At 38.1% G+C, this 12,675-nt stretch overlaps 1 protein-coding gene and 1 long non-coding RNA gene across 4 annotated transcripts in view; one reads left to right on the plus strand and one right to left on the minus strand.

Annotated features, from left to right (window-relative positions):
- STPG2 (sperm tail PG-rich repeat containing 2) overlaps positions 1 to 12,675 on the plus strand; it is a 613,616-nt gene that overhangs the window by 125,919 nt on the left and 475,022 nt on the right. For all 3 annotated transcript variants that reach the window (XM_032239554.1, XM_032239555.1, XM_032239556.1), the window contains one exon: positions 11,812 to 11,919. In XM_032239554.1, the coding sequence (XP_032095445.1) occupies positions 11,812 to 11,919 (108 nt within the window). The remainder of the gene's footprint in view (positions 1 to 11,811; positions 11,920 to 12,675) is intronic.
- Positions 6,955 to 10,474, minus strand: LOC116524386. Its single transcript, XR_004257307.1, has 3 exons — positions 10,464 to 10,474; positions 8,070 to 8,081; positions 6,955 to 7,053 (listed from the first exon to the last, which is right to left on the minus strand). It is a non-coding gene; the product is annotated as an uncharacterized LOC116524386 (long non-coding RNA).

A 12,675-nucleotide genomic window follows, 5' to 3' on the forward strand; every position in this document is an offset into this window, starting at 1 on the left:
TTCACATGGAGGCAGAAGAGAGATCATGAAAGGTGAAGTGCAACCCACTTTTAAACCATCAGATCCCATGACAACTCACTCAATATCATGGTAACAGCAAGAGAGAAATCTGTCCCTATGATACAGTTACCTCCCACCATGTCCTCCTTCAACACATGGGGATTACAATTCAACATGAGATTTGGGTGGGGACACAGTTAAACCATATCAGGTGGGCTCAGTCTACTGGGCTCATTTCTGTGTTCTAGGAGTCACTGGGGACGAGAAATAAGTCCTGGTGTATGGTAACCTCTTGCAGCGTTCCCAGCTTCCTTCCACTTTAGTTCAACATTGATATTCTTTATCTGTCTATTTTTAGTGCCTTCCCTTTGAAGATCTACTTAGGATGTGCTAGTCTTCAGTCCTGGTGTGTGGTAACCTCTTGCGGGGTTCCCAGCTTTCTTCCACTTTAGTTCAACATTGATATTCTTTATCTATCTATTTTTAGTGCCTTCCCTTTGAAGATCTACTTAGGATGTGCTAGTCTTCAGTCCTAGTGTGTGGTAACCTCTTGCGGGGTTCCCAGCTTTCTTCCACTTTAGTTCAACATTGATATTCTTTATCTGTCTATTTTTAGTGCCTTCCCTTTGAAGATCTACTTAGGATGTGCTAGTCTTCAGTCCTCGTGTGTGGTAACCTCTTGCGGGGTTCCCAGCTTCCTTCCACTTTAGTTCAACATTGATATTCTTTATCTGTCCATTTTTAGTGCCATCCCTTTGAAGATCTACTTAGGATGTGCTAGTCTTCCTGATGTCCTGGTTTCTCAGTGGCAAATGTTCCATCTGGTTGTGTCTAGTCAGCAATCTTAGCTTTCTATCAATTTATCTTCTTAAAATGTAATCTGACTTAAAAAAGACAATCCAGAAGGAAGATTGTGGATAGAAGGTAGGACTAACTTGTAAACTCGTAGCTCCCAGTTGGACAGACAGAGCAGTGTGGGTAGACCCACACTGTGTACTTTTGTTCCAAGAACTACTGCAGAAACATACCAGGAAAGCCAAGAGAATTCACAGGCACAATGAAGGATGTAGATTACCACTACAGGCTTTGTGGGACAGCCAAGGAACTGTGAGTCAGCTTGCTTTCTCAGCTTGGAGGCCTGTAGACCTGGGTGTGTTCTCAGTCCTGTTCACTGGCTGCCTGGAAATAAACTCAGTGCTTTTGCCGGGGGTGTGGTAGTGGCAGTGGTGGGAGTGAGACTGGCCTTTTGGGCTGTGGCCTGCATGGGAGTGGGGTGAGGTCTGTGGCTGCTGGCTTTCTGCCACTTTTCTGGTGACCTGTGTGACACAGCAAAGACAACCATAATACCCCTGGGAATATAACTCCATTTGCCTGGGAACTACATTCCTGTCTCTCACAGAGCCCACCACAAGCCCCACCCAAGAAGAGGCTGAGCTCAGACATGCCTAACCCTGCCCAAACCTGATGATCTTTCTCTACTTGCCCTGGTAGCTGAAGACAAAGGATATAATCTCTTGGGAGCTCTATGGCTGCACCACTACCTATTTCTTCCTATACAACTGCAGCTGATCTGCTCTTGAAAGCACCACCTTCTAGCTCAGGGCCAACCAACACAGAACCAGCACATTTAACAAAAATACAACCAAGGATCTTCACAGAGTCCACTTTACTACCATGCTACTTCTGCCAGAGTAGGTGCTGGTATTCAAGGCTGGGAGACCTGAAGATGGGTAACATCACAGGACTCTTTGCATTCACTCTCCAGTACCAGCCTGGAGCCCAGTAGCTCTGCTGGATGCATAGATCTAGAAGAGAAACAATACTCACTGCAGCTCAGGTCTCAGGAAGCCACATTCCTAGGGGAAAGGGGAGGCAATAGACTGAAACTATACCCTACAACAAATGGAATTAACAGATATTTTCCAACAACTGCAGAATATACATTCTATTCATCAGCGCATGAAAGATTCTCCAAGGTAGACTATGTGATAGGCCATAAAACAGGTTTGAACAAATATAAGAATATTGAAAATATTGCAGGTATCAGAGGAACATATCTCAAAACAATAAAAGCTATTTATGACAAACCCACAGCCAATATCATACTGAATGGGCAAAAACTGGAAGCATTCCCTTTGAAATCTGGCACTAGACAAGGATGCCCTCTCTCACCACTCCTATTCAATATAGTATTGGAAGTTCTAGCCACAGCAATTAGGCAAGAAAAAAAAAATAGAGGGTGTTCAATTAGGAAAAGAGGAAGTCAAATTGTCTCTATTTGCAGACAACATGATTGTATATTTTGAAGACCCTATCATCTCAGCCTAAAAATCTCCTGAAACTGATCAGCAACTTCAGCGAAGTCTCAGGATACAAAATCAATGTGCAAAAATCACAGGCATTTCTATACGCTAATAACAGACTAACAGAGAGCCAAATAATGCACAACTCCACAATTGGTACAAACAGAATAAAATATCTAGGAATACAACTAACAAAGGATGTAAAGGACCTCTCCAAGGAGAACTGCAAACCACTGCTCAAGGAAATAAAAGAGGACACAAACAGGTGGAAAACATTCTATGCTCATGGTTAGGAAGAATCAATATCTTGAAAATGGTCATACTTCCCAAGTAATTTATAGTTTCAATGCTATCCCCATCAAGCTACCAATGACCTTCTTCACAGAACTGGAAAAAATCACCTTAAACTTTATATGGAACCAAAAGAGAGCCCACATAGCCAAGACAATCCTAAGCATAAAGAACAAAGATGGAGGCATCATGCTACCTGATTTGAAACTATACTACAAGGCTACAGTAATCAAAACAGCATGGTACCAGTACCAAAACAGAGATATAGACTGATAGAACAGAACAGAGGCCCTGGAGGCAACACCACACATCCACAACCATCTGATCCTTGACAAACCTGACAAAAACAAGTAATGGGGAAAGGATTCTCTGTTTGATAAATGGTGTTGGGAAAACTGGCTAGCCACGTGCAGAAAGCAGAAACTGGACCCCTTCCTGATGCCTTACACTAAAATTAACTCCAGATGGATTATAGACTTAAACATAAGACCTAACATCATAAAACCCCTAGAAGAAAACCTAGGCAAAACCATTCAGGACATAGGCATAGGCAACGACTTGATGACTAAAACACCAAAAGCATTGTCATCAAAAGCCAAAATAGACAAATGGGACCTAATTAAACTCCAGGGCTTCTGTACAGCAAAAGAAACAATCATTAGAGTGAACCAGCAACCAACAGAATGGGAAAAAATTTTTGCAATCTATCCATCTGACAAAGGGCTAATATCTTGAATCTGCAAAGACCTAAAACAGATTTACAAGAAAAAAACAAACAAACCCATCAAAAAGAGGGCAAAGGATATGGACACTTTTCAAAAGAAGACATATATGAGGCCAAGAAACATGAAAAAAATGCTCATCGTCACTGACTATTAGAGAAATGCCAATCAAGACCACATTGAGATACCACCTCACGCCAGTTAGAATGGCGATTATTAAAAAATCTGGAGACAACAGATGCTGGAGAGGATGTGGAGAAATAGGAACACTTTTACACTGTTGGTGGGAGTGTAAACTAGTTCAACCATTATGGAAGAGAGTGTGGCAATTCCTCAAGGAACTAGAAATAGAAATTCCATTTGATCCAGCAATCCCATTACTGGGTATATACCCAAAGGATTATAAATCATTGTATTATAAAGACACATGCACATGTATGTTCATAGCGGCACAGTTTATAATAGCAAAGACCTGGAACCAACACAAATGCCCGTCAGCGGTAGACTGGACAAGGAAAATGTGGCACATATACACCATAGAATAGCATACAGCCATAAAAAGTGATGAATTCATGTCCTTTGTAGGGACATGGATGAATCTGGAAACCATAATTCTCAGCAAACTGACACAAGAACAGAAAATCAAACACCACATGTTCTCACTCATAGGCAGGTGATGAACAATGAGAATACATGGACATGAGGGGGTGGAGCATCACACACTGGGGTCTGTTGGGGGGTGCCAAGAGAGGGACAGTGGCAATGTGGGGATGTTGGGGAGGGATAACATGGGGAGAAATGTCAGATGTAGGTGATGGGGGGATGGAGGCAGCAAACCATATTGCCATGTGTTTACCTATGCAACAGTCCCGCATGATCTGCACATGTACCCCAGAACCTAAAGTACAATTGAAAAAAAATGATTTAACCTCTGAAAACTTGTATAATATAGAAGCAGAATAAAAGCAATACCAAAATAGGGCAGAACTAAATGAAATTGAAACAACAACAACAATAAAACAATATAAAAGATAAATGAAACATAAAGCTGGTTATTTGAAAAGATAAATAAAATTAATAGGCAGTTGGTGAGATTAATGAAAAAATGAAGATAGAAGATCCAAATAAGCTCAATTAGAAATGAAACAGTAAGTATTACAACTGATGACACAGAAATACAAAAGATCATTCAAGGCTACTGTGAACATCTTTACTCATGTAAACTAGAAGATCTAGAGGAGATAGATAAATTCCTGGAAATAGAGAACCCTTCTAGACTAAATCAGGAATAAAGAGAAACCCTGAACAGACCAATAACAAGGAGCAAAATTGAAATGCTAATTAAAAAGCTACCAACAATTAAAAGTTTAAGACCAAATGGATTCACAGCGAATTCTATCAGACACTCAAAGAATTGGTACCAATCCTATTGATACTATCCCACAAGATAGAGAGGGATCAATCATTCTATGAAGCTGGTATCACCCTAATGCTAAAACCAGGAAGAGAAATAATAAAAAAATGAAACTAAATACAAAAATCCCTGATTAATCCAGATGCAAAAATCCTCAACAAAATACTAGCTAACAGAGTCCAACAGCATATACAAAAGATAATCCACTATGATCAAATGGGTCTCATATCAGGAATGCAGAGAATGTTTGACATCTGCAAGTCAATAACTATGATATACTACATAAATAGAATTTAAATTTCAATAGACACAGAAAAAGCATTTGACAATATTGAGCATTCCTTTATGATTAAAACCCTCAGCAAAATCGGCATAGAAGGGACACACCTTAAGGTAATAAAAGCCGTCTATGATAAACCCACAGGAAACATTATACTAAACAGGGAAAAGATGAAAGCATTCCCCCTGAGAACTGGAACAAGATCAGGATGCCCACTTTCATCACCTCTACTCAATGTAGTACTCAAAGTCCTAGCCAGAGCAATCAGACCAGAAAAAGAAATAAAGGTATCCAAATTGGTAAAGAGGAAGTCAAACTATCACTATTTGCTGATAACATTATCATACACCTAAAAAACCCTAAGGTTCATCCAAAAAGCTCATAAAACTGGTAAATGAATTCAGCCAAGTTTCAGGATACAAAATTAATGTACACAGATCAGTAGCTCTGCTGTGCACCAACAGTGCTATACAGCAACAGTTAAGCATCAAATCAATAACTCAACCATTTTACAATAGCTTCAAAAAAAAAAAAAAAAAAAAACAAAACATACACACACAAAAAAACCCTTAGGTATATACTTAACTAAGGAAGTGAAAACATCTACAAGGAAAACTACAGAACACTGCTGAAAGAAATCATAGATGATACAACCAAATGGAAACACATCCCGTGCTCATAGATGGGTAGAATATTGTAAAAATGACCATATTGCCAAAGCAATCTACAGATTTAATGCAATTCTCATTAAAATACCACCATCATTCTTTACAGAACTAGGAAAAACTATTCTAAAATTCAACACATGGAACCAAAAATAGCCCACATAGCCAAAACAAGACTAAGGAAAAAGAACAAACATGGAGGCATTACGTTACTTGACTTCAAACTATGCTACAAGGCTATAGTCACCAAACAGCATGGCACTGATATAGAAATAGGCACATAGACCAGTGGAGCAGAATAGAGAACTCAGAAATAAACCCAAATACTTATAGTCAACTGATCTTTGATAAAGCAAACAAAACATAATGTGGGGAAAGGACACCCTATTCAACAAATAATGCTGGGATAACTGGCAAGCCACATGTGAATGAATGAAACTAGATCCTCATCTCTCACCATCTACAAAAATCAGCTCAAAATATATCAAAGACTTAAATCTATGACCTGAAACCCTAAAAATTCTGGAAGATAGCATTGGAAAAACACTCCTAGACATTTGCCTAGACAAAGACTTTATGACCAACAACCGAATAGCAAACAACAGAAACAGAGATAAATAGATGGGACTTAATTAAACTAAAAAGCTTCTGCACGGCAAAAGTAATAATCAGCAGGGAAAACAGACAACTCATAGAATGGGAGAAAATCTTCATGATCTCTACATCTGAGAAAGGACTAATACTCAGAATTTATAAGGAACTCTAATCAGCAAGAAAAAAACAATTTAATAAAAAAGTGGGCAAAGGACATGAAAAGACAGTTCTCCAAAGAAGGTATACAAATGGCCAAGAAACATATGAAAAAATGCTGAGTATCACTAATTGTCAGGGAAATGCAAATCAAAATCACAATGTGACACCACCTTACTCCTGCAAGAATGACTATAATAAAAAAATAAAAAAATGTTAGATATTGGCATGGATGTTGTGAAAAGGGAACAGTTTTCCACTGTTGTTGGGAATGTAAACTAATACAACCACTGTGGAAAACAGTGTGGAGATTACTTTAAACACTTAAGGTAGATCTACCATTTGATCCAGCAGTCCCACTCCTGAGTATCTACTCAGAGGAAATAAATCACTATACGAAAAAGATACTTGCACATGTATGTTTATAGCAGCACAATTTGCAATTGCGAAAATATGAATGAGCCCAAATGTCCATCAATCAATGAGTAGATAAAATGTGACACACACACACACCTCCCATGGAATCCTGTTCAACCGTAAAAAGGAATGAAATAATGGCATTCACAGCCACCTGGATGAAATTGGAGACCATTATTCTAGTGAAGTAACCCAGGAATAGAAACCCAATCTCACTCATAAGTGGCAGCTAAGCTATGAGGACTCAAAAGGTATAAGAATGATAAAATGGACTTTGGGGACTCAGGGAAAAGAGTGGGATGGAGATGAGGGATAAAAGAATACACATTGGGTACAGTGTACACTGCTTGGGTGATAGGTACTCCAAAATCTCAGAAATCACCACTAAAGAACTTATTCATGTAACCAAATTACACCTGTTTTCCAAAAACCTATTGAAAGAAAAAAATGTTAGTAATAATCATTACTGATGATGGTATAGGAATAAAGTTTAAACTGTTGTTTCCCAGTTTTCCAGTCCCTGCACTTAATGTGATCAAATGGAAGTTTATACCTCAGTTTTTAGAGAAAGAAAACCATTTTTTATTAGGTTACAGATGAAAAGATGCCATAAACAAATAATTTTTAAACTTTGTTTCCATGGCACAATACTTTCAAGACTTGGGTCTTCTTCCTTCGAATAGATGTGAGGCCAACAAACATATGAAAAAATGCTCATCATCGCTGGTCATTAGAGAAATGCAAATCAAAACTACACTGAGATACCATCTCATGCCAGTTAGAATGGCGATCATTAAAAAATCTGAAGACAAAAGATGCTGGAGAGGATGTGGAGAAATAGGAACACTTTTACACTGTTGGTGGGCATGTAAATTAGTTCAACCATTGTGGAAGACAGTGTGGCGATTCCTTAAGGACCTAGAAATAGCAATTCCATTTGACCCAGCAATCCCATTACAGGGCATATATCCAAAGGATTATAAATCATTCTACTATAAGGACACATACACACGAATGTTCATTGCAGCACTGTTTACAATAGCAAAGACCTCGAATCAACCCAAATGCCTATCGATGATAGACTGGACAGGGAAAATGTGGTACATATACACCATGGAATATTATGCAGCCATCAAAAATGTTGAGTTCGTGTCCTTTGTAGGGACGTGGATGAACCTGGAAACCATCATTCTCAGCAAACTGACACAAGAGCAGAAAGTCAAACACCACATGTTCTCACTCATAGGTGGATGTTGAACAATGAGATCACATGGACACAGGGAGGGTAGCACTACACACTGGGGTCTGTTGGGGGGAAATGGGGGAGGGATGGGGGGGTGGGGAGGTGGGGAGAGATAGCATGGGGAGAAATGCCGGATATAGGTGAAGGGAGGAAGGCAGCAAATCACACTGCCATGTGTGTACCTATGCAACAATCTTGCATGTTCTTCACATGTACCCCAAAACCTAAAATGCAGTAAAAAAAAAAAAAAGAATAGATGTGATTAGTAAAGATGCTATGGTAGTGCATTTTGTGCTGGGCTGTGGTTCTTTATTGTGCTTGAGAATCACCTGTGGGGCTCGTTAAAAATAGATTCCCATACTCAACAAGATTCTGATTCCCTAGGTCTAAGATAAGAACTGGGGGGGAGGGCTTTGTAATTAATTGTATAATTGATATTTAGGCAGGTTGTCTGTTGGTCACAATTTTGATAAACAGGATGAACATCACAGCATTTTCAATCTTTGCCTAGGTTTGGTTTTCTCAAAGTGTTTTTGCCTTATTTATAATGTCGTAAGTGGAGACCTGCTTTTCAGTGGTTAGTTCTCATAGACTTATTTTGGAGCTTATTTCTAAGTGGCTAAACCTAGCTTTTTAGAAGCAAGGGCCTCATTTGATTGCTCTATGTTATTTTAGTGAAGGAAAGTTCAGTAACATTAGGATTTTTACAAAAAAGCAGAAGAAAAGAAAAAGTATTTCTTGAAGTATTCAAGATTTCATTTGTCCTTTTATGCAAAATAGTCTTCTTAAGTTGAAGTATATTCATTTGTAATTCACATGTAATCTTTTCCCTATGATCCCTAGTAGTGAAACTTATTCAACTTTTGAAAATAGTAGAAAAGTAATTCTGGTTTGTTAGTCACTGATCATTTTGACCATGTTGGCCTATATAGCATTCTCACTTTTTGTGCTCCTTCACTTCCTATGGTTTTAGTTATTTATGGTCAACCACAGTCTGAAAATATTAAATGGAAAAATTCAGAAGTAAACAATTTGATTTAAAATTGCATGCCATTCTGCATAGTGTGATGAAATCTCTCAACTTCTTGCTTTGTCCTGCCTGGTAGGTGAAGCCCATTAGTCACTTAGTAGCTGTTTTGGTTATCAGATTGACTGTTGGGGTATTCCAGTGCTTGTGTTGAAAGCCATTATTTTAACTAATAATGGCTCCAAAGTGCAAGAATAGTGATACTGGCAAGTTGGATACACCAAGGAGAAGTTGTAAAGTGCTTCCTTTGGAAAAGTGAAAGTTATTGACAATAAGGAGAGAAAAAAATTATATGCTGAGGTTGCTAAAATCTGCAGTATGAATCTTCTATCTGTGAAATTATGAACAGTATTTGTTAGAAGTGTTCTATTTTATTATTAATTATTGTTATTAATCTTTCTGTGCCTAAAATATGTTTAACTTTATCATAGATATGTATGTATATATAAAAAAACATAGTGTATATAGGCTTTCGTATTATCCTCAGTTTCAGGCATTCACTGGAAGACTTGGAACGTATCCCTTGTGGATAAGGAAGGACTACTGTATAGGGAGAAGAGGGATACAGCACATCTGTATAGTTCCAGAAAATAGTATAACACTACATATTTGAAGTTATGCTCTCTATATTTCTATATTTACTGCATATTTTGTAGGTTTATATAGCCACAGAATTGTGTAGAAGTTTCTTTTCTTCTGAACTTAACGCACGACAAGTTGATAGATAAAAATAATCTTACATATCATTGCTGAAGTGCATCTTTTCTGTCAGCCAGCAAATGATGGTGTAAATCTGCTCATTTGAGCCAAGGTGACTTGCACTTTTGCATAACATTTTAGAATCTAATCTATTTAAAATAAAAGATACTTCTGTATTAGTTTCTTGTAAATATTTAGTTTCTACAACATTTTTTTCAAACTATTATCAAGTTTAAAAAAATACATAGGATTTACATATTTTAGTATAATTAGAAATGGCTGACCAGGCACAGTGGCTCATGCCTGTAATCCCAGAACTTTGGGAGGCCAAGGCAGGTGAATTGCTTGAGCTCAGTTCAAGTGATCTGAGGGGAACTGAAGACCAACATGGCAAAACCCACCTCTACCAAAAATACAGAAATTAGCCAGGCCTGGTGGTGCATGCCTATGGTTCCCGCTACTCAGGAGGCTGGGGTGGGAGGATTGCTTGAGCATGGGAGGCAGAGGTTGCAGTGAGGTGGGATCACGCCACTGCACTCTAGCCTGGATAACAGAGTGAGACCTCATCTCAAAAAGCAAAATACAAAAACAAAAATAATACTTAGAATTGGCTAATACACTTATTTGGAGCCACATTATTTTTAATAGGAACCCAACATCAAATTCATAATGTAGTCAAAGAAAATGTAGGATTCAATTCATTCGTCCATCCATTTTTCTTGCTATTAACTGAACCCTACTGTATTCCAGATACTCTTCTATACTCTAGAGATATGGCAGTGAGCAAAACAAATAAAATGACCCTGTCTTTCTGGAGCTTACAGTATAGCAGAAAATCATATTCTGGTTAGTAATAAGTGATAAGATTAAAAAAGGCAGAGAAGGGGACATAAATTGTTTGGAGGTGGTGATGAAATTTTAGACTAGGTGGTCTGGAAATGACTCATTGAGAAGGTGACATTGGGTAGTGACCTGATTATAATGAAGGAATAAGCTGCAGAGAACATTTGAAGCAGAGAGACTGCCAAAGGCCTCTGAAGCAGATATATACCTGATCTGTTTGAGGAAGAGATGTAGCAAAGTGAATGAGGGAGAGGGTAGTAGGAGATGAGGTTAGAGAGGTCGTGTGTGTGTGTGTGTGTGTGTGTGTGTGTGTGTGTGTGTGTGTATGTGTGTTTCAGACCATATTAAGGATTTGGTTTGTGTTCTGAGATTGGCAACCACTGGGTGGGTTTGAGAAGGGGAGTGATATAATCTGACTCAGATTGTGGAACAGCTCCTTCACTGGCTCCTATGTCAGCAGATTGAAGATGGATAAGGATGGAAGCAGGGGACAGTTAGGGGACCTTTACAATAGTTCAGGTAAGAGATGGTGGTGCCTTTGATCAGAGTGGTAGTTGTGGAGGTGGAGAGAAGTGGTTGGATTCGAAAATATTATAAAGATAGCAATAACAGGATATAATGATATAACTTCACTATACGTCTAATTTGTAAGCCAGTTAGTCAATTAGTAAATCAAGGAGTAATTCTTTCAGACAAAGAAAAATAGTTTAAGTATGTATGAAATAGAAAATTTGAATCTACCAATTTTTAAATATAAAAGGTACTTTATCAATGTAATTAAATTATTTGATGTATACTTTTAAATAGAAGAACTAGAGAAGTCATTTTTCTTTCTTCATTTTAGTATTTAATCGTGTGAAGAGCTGGATAATTTTTTCTGAGCTTTATCAGTAGAGGGCAGCAAAGTTTCAGGTAGTGTGTTTTCAGGTTCAAGGGCTGTTTGCTAAGGAAATTTTTTCTTTTCTTTCTTTCTTTTTTTTTTTTTTTTGCTGTTCTTAAGTTTGTTCCAGCATGCCTTTTAATGAAGTGCTTTGGTAATATTATATAGGAATTCACTTAAGACCTCTGTGGCTGTGGTTCAGATATTTAGCCAACCCTTCCCTTAGGTGCTATAGATCCTATCTTAATAAGAACATGTATTTCTTTTTGTGATTTAGGGAGTACCAGGGCCTGGAAAATATGACATTAAAAGTCAATTTCAGAAGACAGAAAGTATGACACAAAATGCAAATGATGCATCCCCTGCTTTTCTTTCTCAATCCCAGGTAATGGTCTTTAGCCATTTTCATATATAAAGTCTAATAGGCATAGTGTGAAGCCAGCAACACATTCAATGATGTGTAAAGATTGTAAGAAGAAAAGTAATTTTTTTTTTTTTTTTGAGACGGAGTTTTGCTCTTGTTACCCAGGCTGGAGTGCAATGGCGTGCTTACCGCAACCTCCGCGTCCTGGGTTCAGGGAATTCTCCTGCCTCAGCCTCCGGAGTAGCTGGGATTACAGGCACGCGCCACCATGCCCAGCTAATTTTTTGTATTTTTAGTAGTGACGGGGTTTCACCATGTTGACCAGGATGGTCTTGATCTCTTGACCTCGTAATCCACCCGCCTCGGCCTCCCAAAGTGCTGGGATTACAGGCATAAGCCACCGCGCCCGGCCGAAGAAAAGTGATATTTAAGCAAATTGGAAGTAGACATGGTCTGGGAAAAATATATTGCCAAAACATATGGGTAAAATGAAGTGAAGTAAAATTAGAAATACACAGATGAATATTTTAATGGAAACATCTATTAAACATTTTCTTTTAAGCAAATTTGCATATATTGATGTTCAATTCAGTTTATAATAAATATCTTCTTTAGTCTGTTTTAAAATAACTTTGCCAATGAATGTGTGGAATGTTAACACGTAAACTATATAGGCTTGACTGTGACCTTCATTAGTGATACAACAGTCATAGAATATATTTTGCAGTAACCATTTCACATACTCCCAGGAATATACTAAGAGGACTTGAAGGTATC

Source organism: Sapajus apella, unplaced genomic scaffold (assembly GCF_009761245.1).
Source record: "Sapajus apella isolate SASKATOON/1434 unplaced genomic scaffold, GSC_monkey_1.0 scaffold45, whole genome shotgun sequence".
Taxonomy (NCBI): Eukaryota; Metazoa; Chordata; class Mammalia; order Primates; family Cebidae; genus Sapajus; species Sapajus apella.